Here is a 16,107-nt window from a genome sequence, read left to right on the forward strand (position 1 = left end):
CCTGTTTGGAGGGTTCTCCGCAGCGTTCAGTTCTGTGCATAGGTAGGGGAATTAGAAGAACCGTGTGCACAGGAATCCAACAGCTGTGTGGGTGCCCTGGGGATGCTGGTATGGCAGCCGGGGCGGTGTGCCCGTGACCTAGGGTGAAAGTATAGTGTCAGGCTCATCCTGGCTAGCTCTGTGTCGAGGGTGAGGCCCATGGCCACAGTGCCTGGTGTCCCTGAGTGTCAGTGGTCACTGCGGACACCTGCAGTAACACTGTGACACAGACACCGACATCTTTGGAAGGCACCGAAAACCGTTGTGTGTGTGGCTCAGTGCCTCCTGAGATGCCTTTGGGGATCAGATGAGTGTAGCAGATCTGTGAGACAGAGCTGTACTCCATACCGGATCCCCGGGGGCACACACGTGTGCACATTTATCTTTCCACAGAGAACCATACACCAGGTCTAGACTGTCCTTCCCGCCAAGGCTGTAGGACATCCTTCTGTCCCCGGGCTCCTCTGACTCAGAACTGCCCCTGGCCTTGTAGGAGGGAGCCCAGGGTGGTAGACGGTCTGGCTTCTGTCCCCGAGGTTGTGTCGTTACCAGGTTTTTTATTGCAGTCATCCAGAAGGAGGAGCATTTGTTAAAAGAATAAACAGCAGTGTGATACCAACCCAATTAATTCACCTACACTTTAGACCAGGGGTCTTCAACCTGCCTAGTGCTGTGATCCTTTAATACAGTTCCTCATGTTGTGGTGACCCCCCCAACCATAAAATTATCTTGTTGCTACTTCATAACTGTAATTTTGCTACTGTTATGAACGGTATTGTAAATATCTGTGTTTTCAGATGGTCTTAGGTGACCCCTGTGAAAGGGTCATTCAACCCCCAAAGGGGTTCTCGATCCATAGATTGAAAACTGCTGCTCTAGAGAAAGCCCGGAAATGGCCAGTTTTCCTTCTGTGTGAGGCAGGGCAAAGGCGGGGCTCCCAGTGGTGTTCCAGAGACCTGAGTGCATCCCTTCCCAGGACATCTTCCAATCTGTCTCCTGTCTCCAAGAGGGAAACGAAATGGTCAAGAATGTCCTCAGACTTCCCCTAGAGGGAGAGAGAACGGAATGCGGGCTCCATAGCCGTTGAGTTGACTCTTGAACTCACCTGCCTTTTGGACACTGAATGGATAAACTGCCATTAACCAGCCTCCCCAGAGATTACCACCGCCATCATTGTCTGCTCTGGGCAGAATTCCCCTGCTTTTGCCATGGCACCTTAGAAATCACAACAATAACATGAGGGACAACCAGGCCTTTGGTGTGAGCACCCTTGCGGGTGATGCGGAGCCTGACACAGGTCTCCCTGCTCTTCCAGTTTCAATTGGTTGTGCGGCACTGTGGCTTTGGACCTGAGGTGGTACGGTACCTCATGGTGGGAGCACATGGTGGGGAGACTGTTAACCTCAGGGTGAGTATATACATCCTGTGCACAAAGTGAAGACCCTGGCCTCGTCTCCATGCAGCTCTGATCCCATTCTCCCATGACCTGGTCTCATCTTCCCACTGCTGGTGACGTGGGGGCTGAGTCCCCTGGACAGTGAGTTGACAAAGGTCAACTTCAGAGGAGAGTTAGAAGCATAGTCCGAGGGAACGATGGGAACAAGGACAGGGGCCTGCCGTCCTCCCCAGCAGAAAGGGGCCCTGGCATCCGGTAGTGTTCTCTACGCAGTTCTTTGACTTGGAACTCCTTGGGTTGAGCAGCCCCGTGGAGGTGCATGGTTGACCTTGGACGCCCTCCTCCACCTCACCTTCTGTCTTTCACTTTTGTACCCTCGCTGCTCGGCCATGCTAACTGTAGCCACTGAGTCAACCCCTGCAGAGGTTGTGTTTAGTCAGCTTCCTGTTGCCGGAGCAGACCAGCTGAGGAAATCAGCTTACACCGGAAGAAAGGTCTCTTTTGGCACACGGTTTCAGCGGTGTTAAGTGCCGAGTTGTGTGGCCCTGTTCTTGTGGGCCTGTCCGTTGTGTGGGAGCACGTGGTTGGAGGAATTGTTCACCTCATAGTCCCCGGGAGGGCAAAAGAAAGAGTGAAGAACGAAACAGGGTCTCAATAGCTCCTTTCAGAGTACAACCTAACTTCCTTCCACCAGTCCCCGCCTCCCGAAGGATCCACCGCTCAATAACAGCACCGCAGGCCAGGACCGGGCTTATGGCGCGTGAGCCTTTAGGGGACATTCAGGATCCAAGTCCCTGAGTAGCTCTCCTTTTCTTCCCTTCACCTGCCTGTTCTCCTTTCTCTCCTGACTTTTAAAAGCAGTGCTGGGAGTGAGTGGGCCTGGAGAGACGGCTCAGCGGTGAAGAGCGGTCACTGTGGTCACTGCTCTTGCGAGGGACCTGGGTTTAGTTGTCAACACCACACGGCAGCTCACAGCTCTAGTTCCAGGGAATGAGGTGTCCTCTTCAGGCACACACATGGTACGCATACATATGTGCATTAAAAACACTCATACATGTGAAGTTAAAAGAAATTAAAAACAACAACAAGACAATGTAGGGGGCTGAAGAGATGGCTCAGCGGTTAAGAGCACTGGCTGCTCTTCCAGAGGACCCAGGTTCAATTCCCAGCACCCACATGGCAGCTCACAACTGCCTGTAACTCCAGTTCCAGGGATTCCAACATTCTTCTCTGGCTTCTGTGGACACCAGGCATTCACTTGTTAAATAAACACACATGTAGGCAAAACACCCATACAAACACATAAAAAATGAAAAAGAAACAGTGTGGTTGAGAGTCATTTATTTAAACTTAGGCTATATTTTTATTTTTTCTTAATTGATAAAAAAAGAATTTATGATCAGTAGCTGGGGGAGGTATTTACATCTTACAGGGATGGTAGTTGGCCTCAAGGAAACTCTTCCTGGTGATGTTTTTGGCTCTGCATGGACAAGGGTGGGAATGTCATGCACTCTGCTTCTAGCCATATGACACTGCCACCAGGCCCCAACTTGTCTACCATGTGCTAGATTTCAGACTGAAAATACTTTATTTAAAGAAAATGCAAGTCTCATTGTGGGGATTTTCAGACCTAGAGAAATGGAATCACCATGTACCCAAAGCCGTCTTTAAACACCATCCACAGTTGCCAGTCACAGTGTTTGTGGTAACTTTCTTAGGTTAGAATCACTTGGAATTCTGTTTAAAATCCATCGTCCCAGATTGAGGATGTAGTTCAGGAGGAGAGTGCTCATCTAGCATGTGTAAGACCTCACTTCTGTTCCCAAGAACACAAGCTGTTATTAATAATACCACATAATAATAGCAATAAAAATAATACCATAAGCAGTAAAAATAATACCATAATACCAGTGGTGGCGCACGCCTTTTAATCCCAGCACTCAGGAGGCAGAGCCAGGCGGATCTCTGTGAGTTCAAGGCCAGCCTGGTCTACAGAGTGAGATCCAGGACAGGCACCAAAGCTACACAGAGAAACACTGTCTCAAAAAACCTAAACAAACAAATAATACCATAAATAATAACAACAGTATGTAGTCCTGGTTTCCCCATCCCCATATCAGCCAATTCAGAAATCTCTCCATGCTGGGCCAGGCAGTCTGCATGTCTAACAGGCTTCCCAGTGGATCTCATGTCACTGACATGTGAGAACTCCTACCTTAGGTAAAGGCATGGGTATCGCCCAGGTACAGATTCCACCCAATGCCAGTCCTTCCTGCTGATGAGATAGAAGACGGCTTACTGAACAGAAGAGCCATACACCCCCTTGGCTCCTGTAGAGTACCCAAGCTGGTCAGGAACAGCACCAACTACACCAGAGCCTTAGTCATTGAAAAGAGAAAGCTCTCAGTGGGTCAGCCAGTGGTTAAGAGAGGCATTGTTGCCGGGCGGTGGTGGCGCACGCCTTTAATCCCAGCACTCGGGAGGCAGAGCCAGGCGGATCTCTGTGAGTTCGAGGCCAGCCTGGGCTACCAAGTGAGTCCCAGGAAAGGCACAAAACTACACAGAGAAACCCTGTCTCGAAAAAAACCAAAAAAAAAAAAAAAAAAAAGAGAGGCATTGTCTGCATCAGTTTTCAGCTTCTTGCTCTACCAACAGTCAAACCCAGCAATCTAATCTGGAGTTGTACTGAGCCAAGGCTTTAAGAAGGCCTTACAGGGGACTGGGAATATGGCCCAGGCAGTAAAGTAACCTGCTATGTGGTCATGAGGATCTGACGTCTGATCCCCAGCATCCACATAAAACAAGTGATGTGGTCATGTATATCTGTCACCCTGGCATTGAACAGGGGTCCAGAGGCTGCTGGCCAACCAGTCTAGCCAATCAGTGAGGACCAGCTTCAGTGAGAGAAACCCTGTCTCAAAAGATATGGTGGCAGGGCATGGTGGTATGGGCCTTTAATCCCAGCATTCAGAAGGCAGATAGATGCAAGACAAGGGGGTTTCTGTGAGTTCCAGGCCAGCCTGGTTTACACAGAAAATTCCAGGCCGATCCTGTCTCCAGAGAGAGAGAGAGGAGGGAGAGGGAAGGTGGAAGGTCACCCAGGAATACATCTGATCCAACCTCTGCCTATCTACTAAATACACGCATACCTGGTGGTGTACACACACACACACACACACACACACACACACACACACACACACGCACGCACGCACGCACGCACGCACGCACACACACACCAACGCCACGGCCTTACAGTGGCTACACGAAAGCATTTGGAATATGCTGACTTGCGCCTGCCTGAGCCTCTCCCCAGACATGCTCCAGTGTGTGAGACTCATGGGTTGTCTTAAACCATCTCTCTCTCTCTCTCTCTCTCTTTCAGATTGGGAAAGAAACTTTCCGAAGAAATGGAAGAGTAAGTTCCCACTCTTGTGTGTCCTGTAGTGAGCGGTGCCAGCAGCGCGGCCTTGGCAGTCATTGTCCCTCCGGCCCGTGTTAAACACAGCCTTGAAAAAACAGATAGAAGGGGCTGGAGAGCTCGCTCGGCAGCTGAGCGCCTTTGCAGACGCCAGGGGGGTGGGTTTCCAACCCCCACATGGCAGCTCACAACCGTCCTTAACTCCAGGTCTAGGGGCTCCAGACCCCTCACCTCATCTCCATGGAAACCAGGCCCACACAGTGTGCAGACAGAATAGTCATCCACATCAATTAAAAACAATAACTACGTCTTCAAAAATGAATTCAGGTGGTGTGGAGTCCGGCTGTGGCCTGGCGTTAGGATCTGCACGGTGAAGTAAGAGCTTTGCTTCTTGTGGCCTCCTCACCTGAAGGTCCGATGACACGGATGCCATGTCACTGTGTCACCACCGGCTTTTTAGGATTACGTGTCCCGAGCGTCAGGGTGCCAGCCCAGATTTTCCGCTGTAACAACGCAGATGGGCAGACTGATTGCTAAGTAAGAAGATGCCTTAACCGCTGGGTCTCATGGAGGCGCTTTCTCAGTTGAGGGTCCCGCCTTGCAGATGACTCCAGCTTGTGTCAGGTTGACATAGACCTAGCCAGGACCCCTGCCGGCTCTAGCCATTGCTATCTGTGTTTGAAACTCTCCTGTTCTGTTTCCCACCGACAGCGGCCGCCTGAGACAGCACAGCCTGGCTCGATCAGATGACGGAGAAGGTGAGCTCCTTAGAGGAAGTCAGAGCCCGCGGCCAGGAGACCTGGGAGCCCTCAGGGAGTCCTTGGCTGCAGGCTTAAAATCCCAGACTGCTGCTCACATCTCTGCTTCGCTAAGGCTCCTGCCATTACCCACTTACTTACTGCTTACCCACTTCCTCGTTGGTCCTTCAGAACTCCGCGGCAGTGTGTCGGTCAGCTTTACTGGGGTTACAGACTTGCGCAGCCTACCCACTTTCTACATGGCTGTTGGAGATTCAAAGCTAAGGCCTTCCCCGCTCGCTGAGCCTTTTTCCCAGCCCCAATTCTTCTTTAAAACAAATCTTCCATTTACCTCTGGTCTCGCTCATGTCTTTTTTTTTTTATGTGTGCGCATGAGGGTGGGTGGTGTGTGTGCATGTCCATGTGCGTGCACGCGCATGCACATGTATTCTCTTGCTGTAGTAGTGTGTAGTAACCATTTTAAGTACTTGGGCTGCTCATTCTATCATTGTAGTCTCTTCTGAATCTGTTTCTGTTGCCTCATTTTCCTTCTGCAAGAGGTGTTCCCCCCCACCCCCCACACACACACACCTCGCTCCCTCACTGATTAGTAGTTGGATTGGATATGGGACACTCTGGATGTGAACATATTGATCCTGGATCTATTTGTCTCCCTTCAAAGGCTGATCTGGTTGCTGGCAGGTGATGTATCTTTGATGGTCAAGTTGTCCCTCTTGAGAGCCATCTGGAGCTAGCCCTAAGCTGTGTCCAACTTTTTGCCATCAAGACAAAATGTTGTCGATTGTAAAGTTCATGCTCGAGAACCACACAATCAAGTTACAAAAAAAAGAAAGAAAGAAGGAAAGAAAGAAAGAAAAGAAAAGAAAAGAGAGAAAGAAAGAAAAGAAAATTGCATTTTAAAAAGTGCAATATCTTAAGTAAGTTTACAGTTTCATGTTGGGCTGCATTTGTAGCTCTCTCTCCTCAGCTGAGGGTGGCCCGTGGCCGTGGATTAGTCTAAGGCATCTTGTGAGTGAGTGCAGCGAAATCACCAAACAAGGCCAGTCTGTGGGGTAGAAAACAGCTTACGGGGGGGGGGGGGGGACGACAAACTGACAGGCTGTCTCACAGAATCAGAGAACAGCAACTCATGGGAAGGCCCGGATTTGATCCATTAGTCAGCAGGGTGGGTGTCACAAGCTGCTTATCCAGAACCAAGTCTATTTTGCCCCTGGCAGTTGAAGGGAAGTAGTGGCCTTCCTGACAAACAGAAACTCCAAATCATAAGATTCCCAAGGGATGCTGATTTCAGGTTTCTGTTTACCCCGTAAGAATTCAGCCTGTGTTGGATGAGGCCGCCATCTAAGGACACCATCAGCAGGACTGCCATTTTGGGGCCTGCTATGTATACGACCTAGCGTGTTTCCGCTAAGGTCACTCATCAAGGTCCTGATTCCCTGTCTGGGTGTAGTCAGCCTCTTCTGGTTTCCCAGGAGTCCCGGGACTGAAGACCTCTGAGGCCTTGAACTAGAAGATGGTGAAGGGGGGGGGGGGGGGAGTATCTGCAGTGTTAGGATCTGACCAGTCTGGAACAGTGGCTAGGTGTGAGCAGATGGCAAGTCGTGTCCCGAGGGTCATGTTTTAAATAACTTCAGTCTCCAGTTGCTTGTGTATTTGTTTGTAACACCAAGAAACTTGGGCTTTATGTAAGAAACATTTAGTGCAGGAAACATGATTTCTAGAGCTCGTTGGCAGAAACTTCCAAATGGAAATAACAAGAAAACAGTGCAATCCATGATCCACTGGCGCTTGCTCACCGGGTGTCTCCAGGCTGTTCCCTAAGGCATCTTGTGAGTGAGTGCAGCGAAATCACCATCCAGGCTGTTCCCACTCGGCCCCGAGCCGCCTTCCAGCGCCCTCCTCCGAAGGGCTTCTGAAACCCCGCTCTCTTGACTTTTTTCACTGTGGAAAATGCTCCATTTCAAGGAGTAGCTATGAAGTGTCACAGCCAATGTTTGCAAATGCTGCAAGTGAATGTGTGGGGCCAGAGGCTGTACTGGTTGCCATAAGGCTTTAGAGTCACGATGCTGTGGCTTGGAGGGGCTCCTTAGGCCATCTTGAGCAAACCTGCCCTTTCACGCATTAAGCAATTGAGGCTTAGAGGGTTTTATATCGTGTAGCAGGACTCGGAGAGACTGCCCTTCCGACTCCCAAGAGAATCAGCTCTTGTGCCTCAGTTGTCCACCAATGTTAACCATCACCATTTACTACTGAACATTCACCTTGTACCAGCCACCAAGCTGGTGCTTTGCATTGTCTTGTCTGGGATAATAGGGATATGATACCACATTTGGCTTATGTTTTACATACTGTGCCATGTGACTCTCAAGAACAATCAACAGTCTATATAGCAAGCTGTGTATGTGTGTGTGTGCATGAGTGCGTGTGTGTGTGTGTGTGTGTGTGTGTGTGTGTGTGTGTGTACACATTCATATAAAGGTGGGAGGCTGATAGGATGTCACTTCTAGATCACTTTCCACCATTATTATTATTATTATTATTATTATTATTTGGTTTTTTGAGACAGAGTTTCTCTGTATAGCTTTGCGCCTTTCCTGGAACTCACTTGGTAGCCCAGGCTGGCCTCGAACTCATAGAGATTCGCCTGGCTCTGCCTCCCGAGTGCTGGGATTAAAGGCGTGCGCCACCACCGCCCGGCTCCACTTTTTTTTGTTGTTGTTGTTTTAAATAGGGTCTCTCACTGCACCTGGAGTTCGTCAGTTTGACGAGGCTAACCCGTGAGCTTCGGGGATCTGCCTGCTGCCCCTGCCCTGCGCTGCTGGAGTGTTGGGCACACACCACCGTGCTTAGCCTTTGATCTGGGTTCCTAGGATCTTAACTCAGGTCCTGATGCTCGCGCTGTGCTGCAGGCACTTTCCTGGTCCCCATCTCCCCGGGGCGAAGGTTTTTACATCAGCTTTACTGAGTGTGTTTAAGCACGGAAAGCCTTAGCCACTTACAGTAAGCAGTGTGAGTTGGGCTGACTCCCGTGTCCTGTGAAACCACTGTCACAATGAACATACAGAGTCTCCACACACCCCCCTCAGCACATCCCTCCTCTGCCTCTGGACTCAACTGTTGGTGCTTTTTTCCACGATAAAATAATTTCATTTCCTAGACTAAATGAAAGCGTGAGTACACACATCTTATCCCAGTTTACGTAAATAGAAGCATAAGCGTGCCTGGCTTTTCTCCTCATTATGATTCCAACGCCGTCGATCCAGGTTGCTGCGTGTATCGTTAGTGTCTTCGTTTTTATTGATGAGTGATGATCCATTATATGGATATACCACAGTGTATTAACCTGTTGATAAACACTTGAATCGCTCATTATCGCCATTTTGAAGACAAGCAGGCCTCAGGCTGGAAGAGTAACCTTGCCCAAGGTCATACAACCAGTAGATGGTAGCTGCAGGATTTTGAGGCAGACTTTTGACCTCAGGGCTCTTATTTTCAGCCTTTGTGGGGAATTCCTCAGATATTCTGATATCTCCACCACGGACTGTTTAGAGTGACTGATAGGTGCTTAGTCAAGTCCCACCAAGGAAGGAAAGAAAAAGAGACCTATTTTCAGAGAATATCTCGATATTTCCCTTTCATAAACATGGAATGTGAAGTAGGTGATTTTGATATGGAGGCCTGCCGCACAAACCCCTTTCTCCTGAGAGCACCTTGCCCCGCCCCCCACCCCCCAGGAGAGACCCCTCCTCCCTAGCATAAATCTGTTTTTCCATCCAGTTCTGCTTGCGTCCTTAATGGAAAATCAGTTCATGTGTCACACTTCACACTCGACTTAGTCCATTTCACTGAATGTGAATGTTTAGAATCCATTATGTGCTAAGAATCATATGTTACATATAACTAGTTTCTAGAATTATCTTTGCTCGGAGAATTACTTGGTTGGCTAGTGAAGGCTGCTCCTTTGAACTTGGAATATCCGGTGGGTGGGGAGAGCCCGGGAATGATTCCCGTGAATCATCCGTGGCCACGCATTCAACGGTGACATTAGCTCCTTGGACACCTGTAAGGAGCCCTACTGGTCTCTTAATAAAGCCCCCCCACCCCGTTCAGGTTCTTAGGGGAGCAAGGAGTGTTTTCACCCAGGAAGGGTCATTGGTGAGCAGTGCCAAGGGGAGAAGAGGAAAGCCCAAAGCAAGGCTCCCTCATTCTGTCTCCTCCTCCCACCAGCCTTGGAGGTTACGTTTATGGAGGAGAGCCAGCGGGTTTTCACCCAGTGCCAGCCGGGGCCTGTGTTGCCCCAGGTGCTAGAGATGCTGATGACCAAGGCAGTCCCAGGCCTCCAGGAACTCCCGGTCTAGTGAAAAGACATTCTTGCTCCTTGCCTGCCTGTGGGTCATGGAGCAGGTTCAGAAGCCTCATCTCAATAGCTGCATCCTCAGCGTCTTCACCCTTGGTGGGTGACACTCATTCTTCCTCTGCTGGGGGAGGAAGGAGAAGCATGACATGTCTCCACCTATGCTCTGTCCTCCCAGGGAACAGGACATAAAAACACAGGAGAAAGCCAGGCTGTGGTGGTGCACGCCTTTAATTCCAGCACTCGGGAGGCAGAGCCAGGCGGATCTCTGTGAGTTCAAGGCTAGCCCGGTCTACAGAGCGAGATCCAGAACAGGCACCAAAACAACACAGAGAAACCCTGTCTCGAAAAAAACAAAACAAAACAAAAAACACAGGGGAAAGGAACTTCAGAGATTTCAGAATGGAAACAGTGAGTGACGTTTACAAGGGCCTCAGACTTCTGCTGGTGAGCCATAAGATGTGATATGAGACTGTTTGCAAGGTCATGGCTCGCTGTAAGCTCAGATGGCTGGAGAGGCCAGACAATGCAGACACAGGAAACAACCAAAGGGTAGGCGAGGGAGAGTGTCGGAGCCTGTGATGAACACAGAGAGTCCAACTTGAAAGATTTCAAATTAGGCTTCAAAGGATGACAGACAGACCAAGGATGTATTTCTAATTGTAAAATGCCCATAGCTCCTGTAAGGCTAAATCCCCAGCATGAAAAAATTAAATACGAAATTAAAAATGACACTTGTAGACATGTGGTGCTGGAGCTGGTACCCAGGGCCACATGTGTGCTAAGCAGTCTGTCACTGAGCTAGGTTACCAGCCCCCAAGAACTAATTCTTAAAAAAAAAAAAAAAAAAAAAAAATTCTGTAAGTAGAACACATCTGCAAGTTGGATTAGGTCTTTGGAAGCGATTTGCAAATCCTTCACAAAACCCAGGATGGCTTTGCCCTAAAGGAACACAGATCCTTGTTGGGAAGCAAAACAGAAAATTAAAAAAAAAAAGCTCTACAGGAATTCAGCAGCCATGACAGAGTGAGGGATGCGTGGCTAGGACATGGTTACATATTAGTGGCTGTGTGTTGAGTTGTGTAGGCTGAAAACACCTCAGGAAGAAGGAAGAACTTGGACCAGGTCGTGAAGGGGGAACAGGACCTGATTAGCTGGAAGAATGGCCTGACCCGAGGAGAGACTCCACGTGGAGACTGGCTAATGTAGCCGGAAGGGATGCTGGTTTGCAGAGCTGAGCCCCGGTTCTGGCCATTCCAACTCCAGACTGCCTTTAGTGACGTTTTGGAGATCTTCAGTCAGCTTTCCAACCTGCTGCTTCTGCCTGAAGCACTCCCAGCTGTCCCTAAACGGAGGGAGGCTTCGATGCTGGAGACCCGCTGGGAGGGATGGGGGGCCAGGGCCCCACGTGACCTTTGAGAAGGCAAAGCGAGTCTTCTCCATTGAGACGAGCACCCTCCAATGGCAGGACCGCCCATTCTTTCTAAGTACACTTTTAAAGTTAGTGGACAGTATAATGGCGTTCATTTTGGCATTTTTACGCACACATGTCATACTGTGTTGGCTGGGATGGGTCCCGATCTCTCTTCTGCCCTCTCCCTGTGAATCTGGTCCCCTTCGTCCCATCAGAGGGCCCCTCCTTCTGCTTTCTCGTCACACACATTTCATTACTCTTTCTTTTCTCCCCTCTCTTTCCATAAGACCTCTCTTTTCCCCATTCATCACACACGCACGCACGCGCACACACACACACACACACACACACACACACACACACACGCACATGCACACACACACAGGCACATGCATGTGCATATACAGCCATTGTATAAACATTTAAATCTAGAGTCTGTGTAAGAGTATCTGCAGTACTTAACTCTGTTTCTGGGTCTGGTCTGTCTCATTGCTTGTGATCATCAATTGCACCCATTTTTCTCTAAAGGTCATAATTTAATTTTTTTTTCTGGCTAACATATTCCATTGTGTGTAAACCATATTTCTTCTTTCACCTGATCATGGACATCTAGGTGAATAGTACAGCAGTAGACGTGGATGTGCAAATATCTCTACGGTACGTTGACTTACTGTCCTTCCAGTATATTCCTGGGAGTGGTCCAGCTGAGTCATGGTGGTTCTGTTTTTAGCTTTTTGGGGAGCTTCCACACTGACTTCCATAGTGGCTCCCCCAGTTTCCGTGGCCTTTTCCCCACACCCTCAGCATTTGTTGCTCTTGGCTTTCTTGATGATGGCCATTCTGATTGGGGTGAGATGGAATCTCAAAGCGGTTCTAGTGGCTAAGGATGCCAAACACTTTTTCCAAATGTTTATTTGTATTTCTTTTGAGAACTTCCTGTTCAGTCCATTGGCCTGTTTATCAGTTGGATGGTATTTGGCGTTTAATGTTTGATATTTTTATGTATGGAAGTGTCACATTCTAACTCCTTGTCTGATACATAATTGGCAGTGACTTTTCCCCATTCTGTAGGCTCTCGGTGATTATTTCTTTAGCTTTGCCAAAAAGTTTTAATTACATGTAATCCTATTTTTCACTTTGTAGATCATCCATTCTTTTTTTTTTTTTTTTTTTTTTGGTTTTTTCGAGACAGGGTTTCTCTGTGTAGCTTTGCGCCTTTCCTGGAGCTCACTTGGTAGCCCAGGCTGGCCTCGAACTCACAGAGATCCGACTGGCTCTGCCTCCTGAGTGCTGGGATTAAAGGCGTGTGCCACCAACGCCCGGCTTAGATCATCCATTCTTAAAATCAAGTTTTTGGCTCACCCTAACACCATTAGATATCTATCGTGGAAGGTTACATGCCATTTGAAAAGGAACATCATATCTGGAATAGGACTGAACTCAGCCTCTGACTTTGGACAAGCTGCTCACGGATTCATTGACTCAGCAACCATTTGCACATCCTTCGGCCGAGTGATGTAGGAGACTGGGCTCTAGGATACCATGGTGAGCTAGGTGTTCATTGTCTCTGCCTTCAAGGCAGCTTACCTAGCTGGGGGACAGGAATAAAACACATTATCATGCAACTGAATAGGAACAGCGGGTGTGGTGGCGCACGCCTTTAATCGCAGCACTCAGGAGGCAGAGGCAGGGGGATATCTCTGAGTTCAAGGCCAGCTTGATCTACAAAGTGAGTTCCAGGACAGCCAGGGCTGCTACACAGAGAAATCTTATCTCAAAAATAAAATAAAATAAAATAAAATGATGACTTCGTCCCCTGAAGGAAAAGTACAGGTGCTGTTAGAGAGAAAGAGACCTGACTTGGACTGGGTGATGGAGCAGAAGGACCATCTAAAGAAGTGACTCTCGGGCATCAGCTGATAGAGAAGCAGAAGTTGCCAGGGAAGGGCAGTGGGGGTGGGGAGATAGAGAGACCACAGGGGCAAAGGTGTGGCACACGCGCACGCGCGCGCGCGCGCGCGCACACACACACACACACACACACACACACACACACACACACCCCTCAGGGCTGCTCAGTCTGTCTGCCCTAATCTCCACTCACTAGTAGAAGGCAAGCCCAGGCTAGAATGTGAGGCCGTAAAGAAGTGAGCGGTACACAGATGGGGAAAAGCAATCCCTTATCTTCAGAAAAGAAGATCCAGAGACACCCCACATACATGGACCTGAGTCTTATTAGCACCCACGTGAAAACCCGGGGTACAGCAGTGTGTGCCTCCAATCCCAGCCCGGGGGGCACGGGAACAGGAGGGTGCTCTGGGCTGCTTACCACCCAGTCCAACCAAACCTGGAAGCTCCAGTTTCAGTGAGAGACCCTGTCTCAAAAAATAAGGTGGAGAAGACGCCTGATGTCTTTAGCCTCGATATGCAAGCACACACACACACACACACACACACACACACACACACACGAGCGTGCACACACATCCACAAAGCGTATTCAGGTTCAAACTGTCGCTGAATATACAACTGAACAAGGACTCAACTTTCAAGTCATTTGTGTCAAACCAAAATGCAAGTTAGGAAAACGTCTGTGAGCTCTCCCAGTTGTCGATTTAAAACGGAAGGTCTCTGAGAACGGGAGCTTAAATCAAAGAAGTCACTGTGTTAGAGCCTTGCCTTCCTGCATCCTGCGGGACTGTGTCTGGCGTTGTGACTCCCTCTCACGGCAGCCCCGAGCTGTGGGTGCCCCTCGGCCCCTCTGGGGAGAGCTGTCTCTCTCACATCCCGAGGTCCAGTTTTGACAGAAGTGAAATACCTTGAAACCTCAGAATAATAAATCCTTCTGACCAACCCAAAAGTGTTTAATTCCTAAAGGACAAGCCGAGTCGAGCCACTTCTAGCCAGGGGCGATTGGGGACTTAATTCTTCAAGTGTAGCAATCTGGATGATCTGAGAGCTTTGAGTTTGAGGGTAATTGCTCAATTTTCCATCCATGTCAACAGGGAAAATAGGTAAAAGTGTCTCAACACAGCCACGCCACGAGGCTGGAAGAGATGTGAGGTGGCGGCTGTCAGCGGAATTGGAAACATGCTATCTCTAGAGGGCTATCTCAGCCGACCCCCGACTCCTGCTCCCCAGCCATCTCCATCTCTGGGCTTTCTCTCTCTTTCGGGTGCTGCCTCGTTCTTGTTTAACCCTCTACGACATCCTTCATCCCTTCTGCAAACAGCCGTCATGTTGTGCCTAAACGGCTTCCAGGGAGAGAAGGTGAAAGCAGAAAGAATTCTTTAAGAACAGATAAAATGGAATCCTGGTGCTTTACCTCCTTTGGTGCTTAGTGAGAACATTTTTGTTGTGTTGCCTGCCTTCCTGAAGCTTCATGCCGCTGGTGGCATTTCCTAGGTGCCTCCTAAATCTGGCTCCTTTGTGTTCATAATTTTAGTTAGGCCATAATCATTACCAGTTTAAGTCTAAAGACCCAAGTTAGTAGCACTATGCCCGGGAGTCACTCTAACGCCATGCCTGCCTATCCTGCCTCGGCGCCCATGCACAGTAACTGCAGCCAGCGCTCAGAGGTCGTGAGCTAGGACAGGCTGCCCTCCCTTTGGTCTCTGCCTTTACTTTGTTTACCAGATACTGGGTAAGAAATCTGAAACAGAAACCAATCTTGTGGGAAAGAGTGTTGGTAATTAAGCTTGTGTCCACCTTGTCCACGGTGCTAACCTGTGGAGTTGCTGGCACACTTACCATGGTGATAATCGCCCTCTCACCGCGGAGGAGGTTAAAGCTCTGCCGCGTTAAATAACTCACAGGTCACATGGCCAGGAAACAACGAGGCACGGGCACGGGCAAATTAGCAACCAGCTCGCCAGAGGAAGAAAACCAGTCACAAAGGGCAGGGTTTGCCAGCTTCCGTGGTGCCGTGGTGGCTAGTTTCAAGCTAACGACAGGACATGACCGGCCACAGTTAGGACAGGCGGGCACACCGTTATATATCATAGTCCTGCTGTAGGCACTTATCTGTAATAATGGTGAAAGCGCAGCTAACGTAGCCTGTAGGAAGTGCTGGATTGTGAGTAGTGAGTCTCCTTGTTTTCAGTGTTACTTGTGATGGTGTATAACCTCGTTAATGTTTGTGTCTGACAGTGTGTGCTTTTCAGATTGAACAGGATCCAGAATCACCCCCAGAGACAAACCACAGTGTGGCTGTGAGGAACTTTCTAGATTAGGTTAATTGGGGTAGGAAGACCCGCCCTATGCTGGACTGAATAGAAAGGAGAAAGCTAGCAGAACACCAGTATTCATGTCTCTGCTTTCCCAACTGTGAATTCAAAGTGACCAGCCGCCTCGGGCTCCTGACACCTCGTTTTCCCTGCCACTGGGGACTGTGCCCTCAAACTGTGAGCCAAGATAACCCCTTTCCTGACTTGCTCATTGCCAGGTGTTCTGTCACAGCAACAAAGAAAGTAGCTGTGAAGTCAGCTTCCCCTTACTATAACAAAACACCTGAGCCAGGAACTCAGGAAGAGAAAAGATTTGCTTGGGTTCCTGGTTTGGGACATTGCCATCTAAGAGGAGCCCCACAGCTTTGGGACCCTGGAGGGGGTTCTGTGTAGCTATGGCAAGAAGTGCATGGCTGACTTCTGTTGCTTCAACTGGCAGAGCTGGCGGGGGTAGGGGTGGGGGATGGGGGTGAGGGGCGGAGGGGGGTGGGGGAGTGGG

The 16,107-nt window shown here is 49.3% G+C and overlaps 1 protein-coding gene across 4 annotated transcripts in view; it reads left to right on the forward strand.

Moving 5' to 3' along the window:
- The window catches only part of Ift43 (intraflagellar transport 43), an 85,674-nt gene that overhangs the window by 56,977 nt on the left and 12,590 nt on the right, over window positions 1–16,107 (forward strand). For 3 of the 4 annotated variants that reach the window (XM_028876288.2, XM_028876298.2, XM_037210730.1), the window contains exons 4-5: window positions 4,821–4,853; window positions 5,568–5,614. In XM_028876288.2, the coding sequence (XP_028732121.1) occupies window positions 4,821–4,853; window positions 5,568–5,614 (80 nt within the window). Of the gene's footprint in view, window positions 1–4,820; window positions 4,854–5,567; window positions 5,615–5,785; window positions 6,684–16,107 lie in introns of those variants that run through there. The other variant, XM_037210729.1, reaches the window with a different exon arrangement.

Source organism: Peromyscus leucopus, chromosome 14 (assembly GCF_004664715.2).
Source record: "Peromyscus leucopus breed LL Stock chromosome 14, UCI_PerLeu_2.1, whole genome shotgun sequence".
Taxonomy (NCBI): domain Eukaryota; kingdom Metazoa; phylum Chordata; class Mammalia; order Rodentia; family Cricetidae; genus Peromyscus; species Peromyscus leucopus.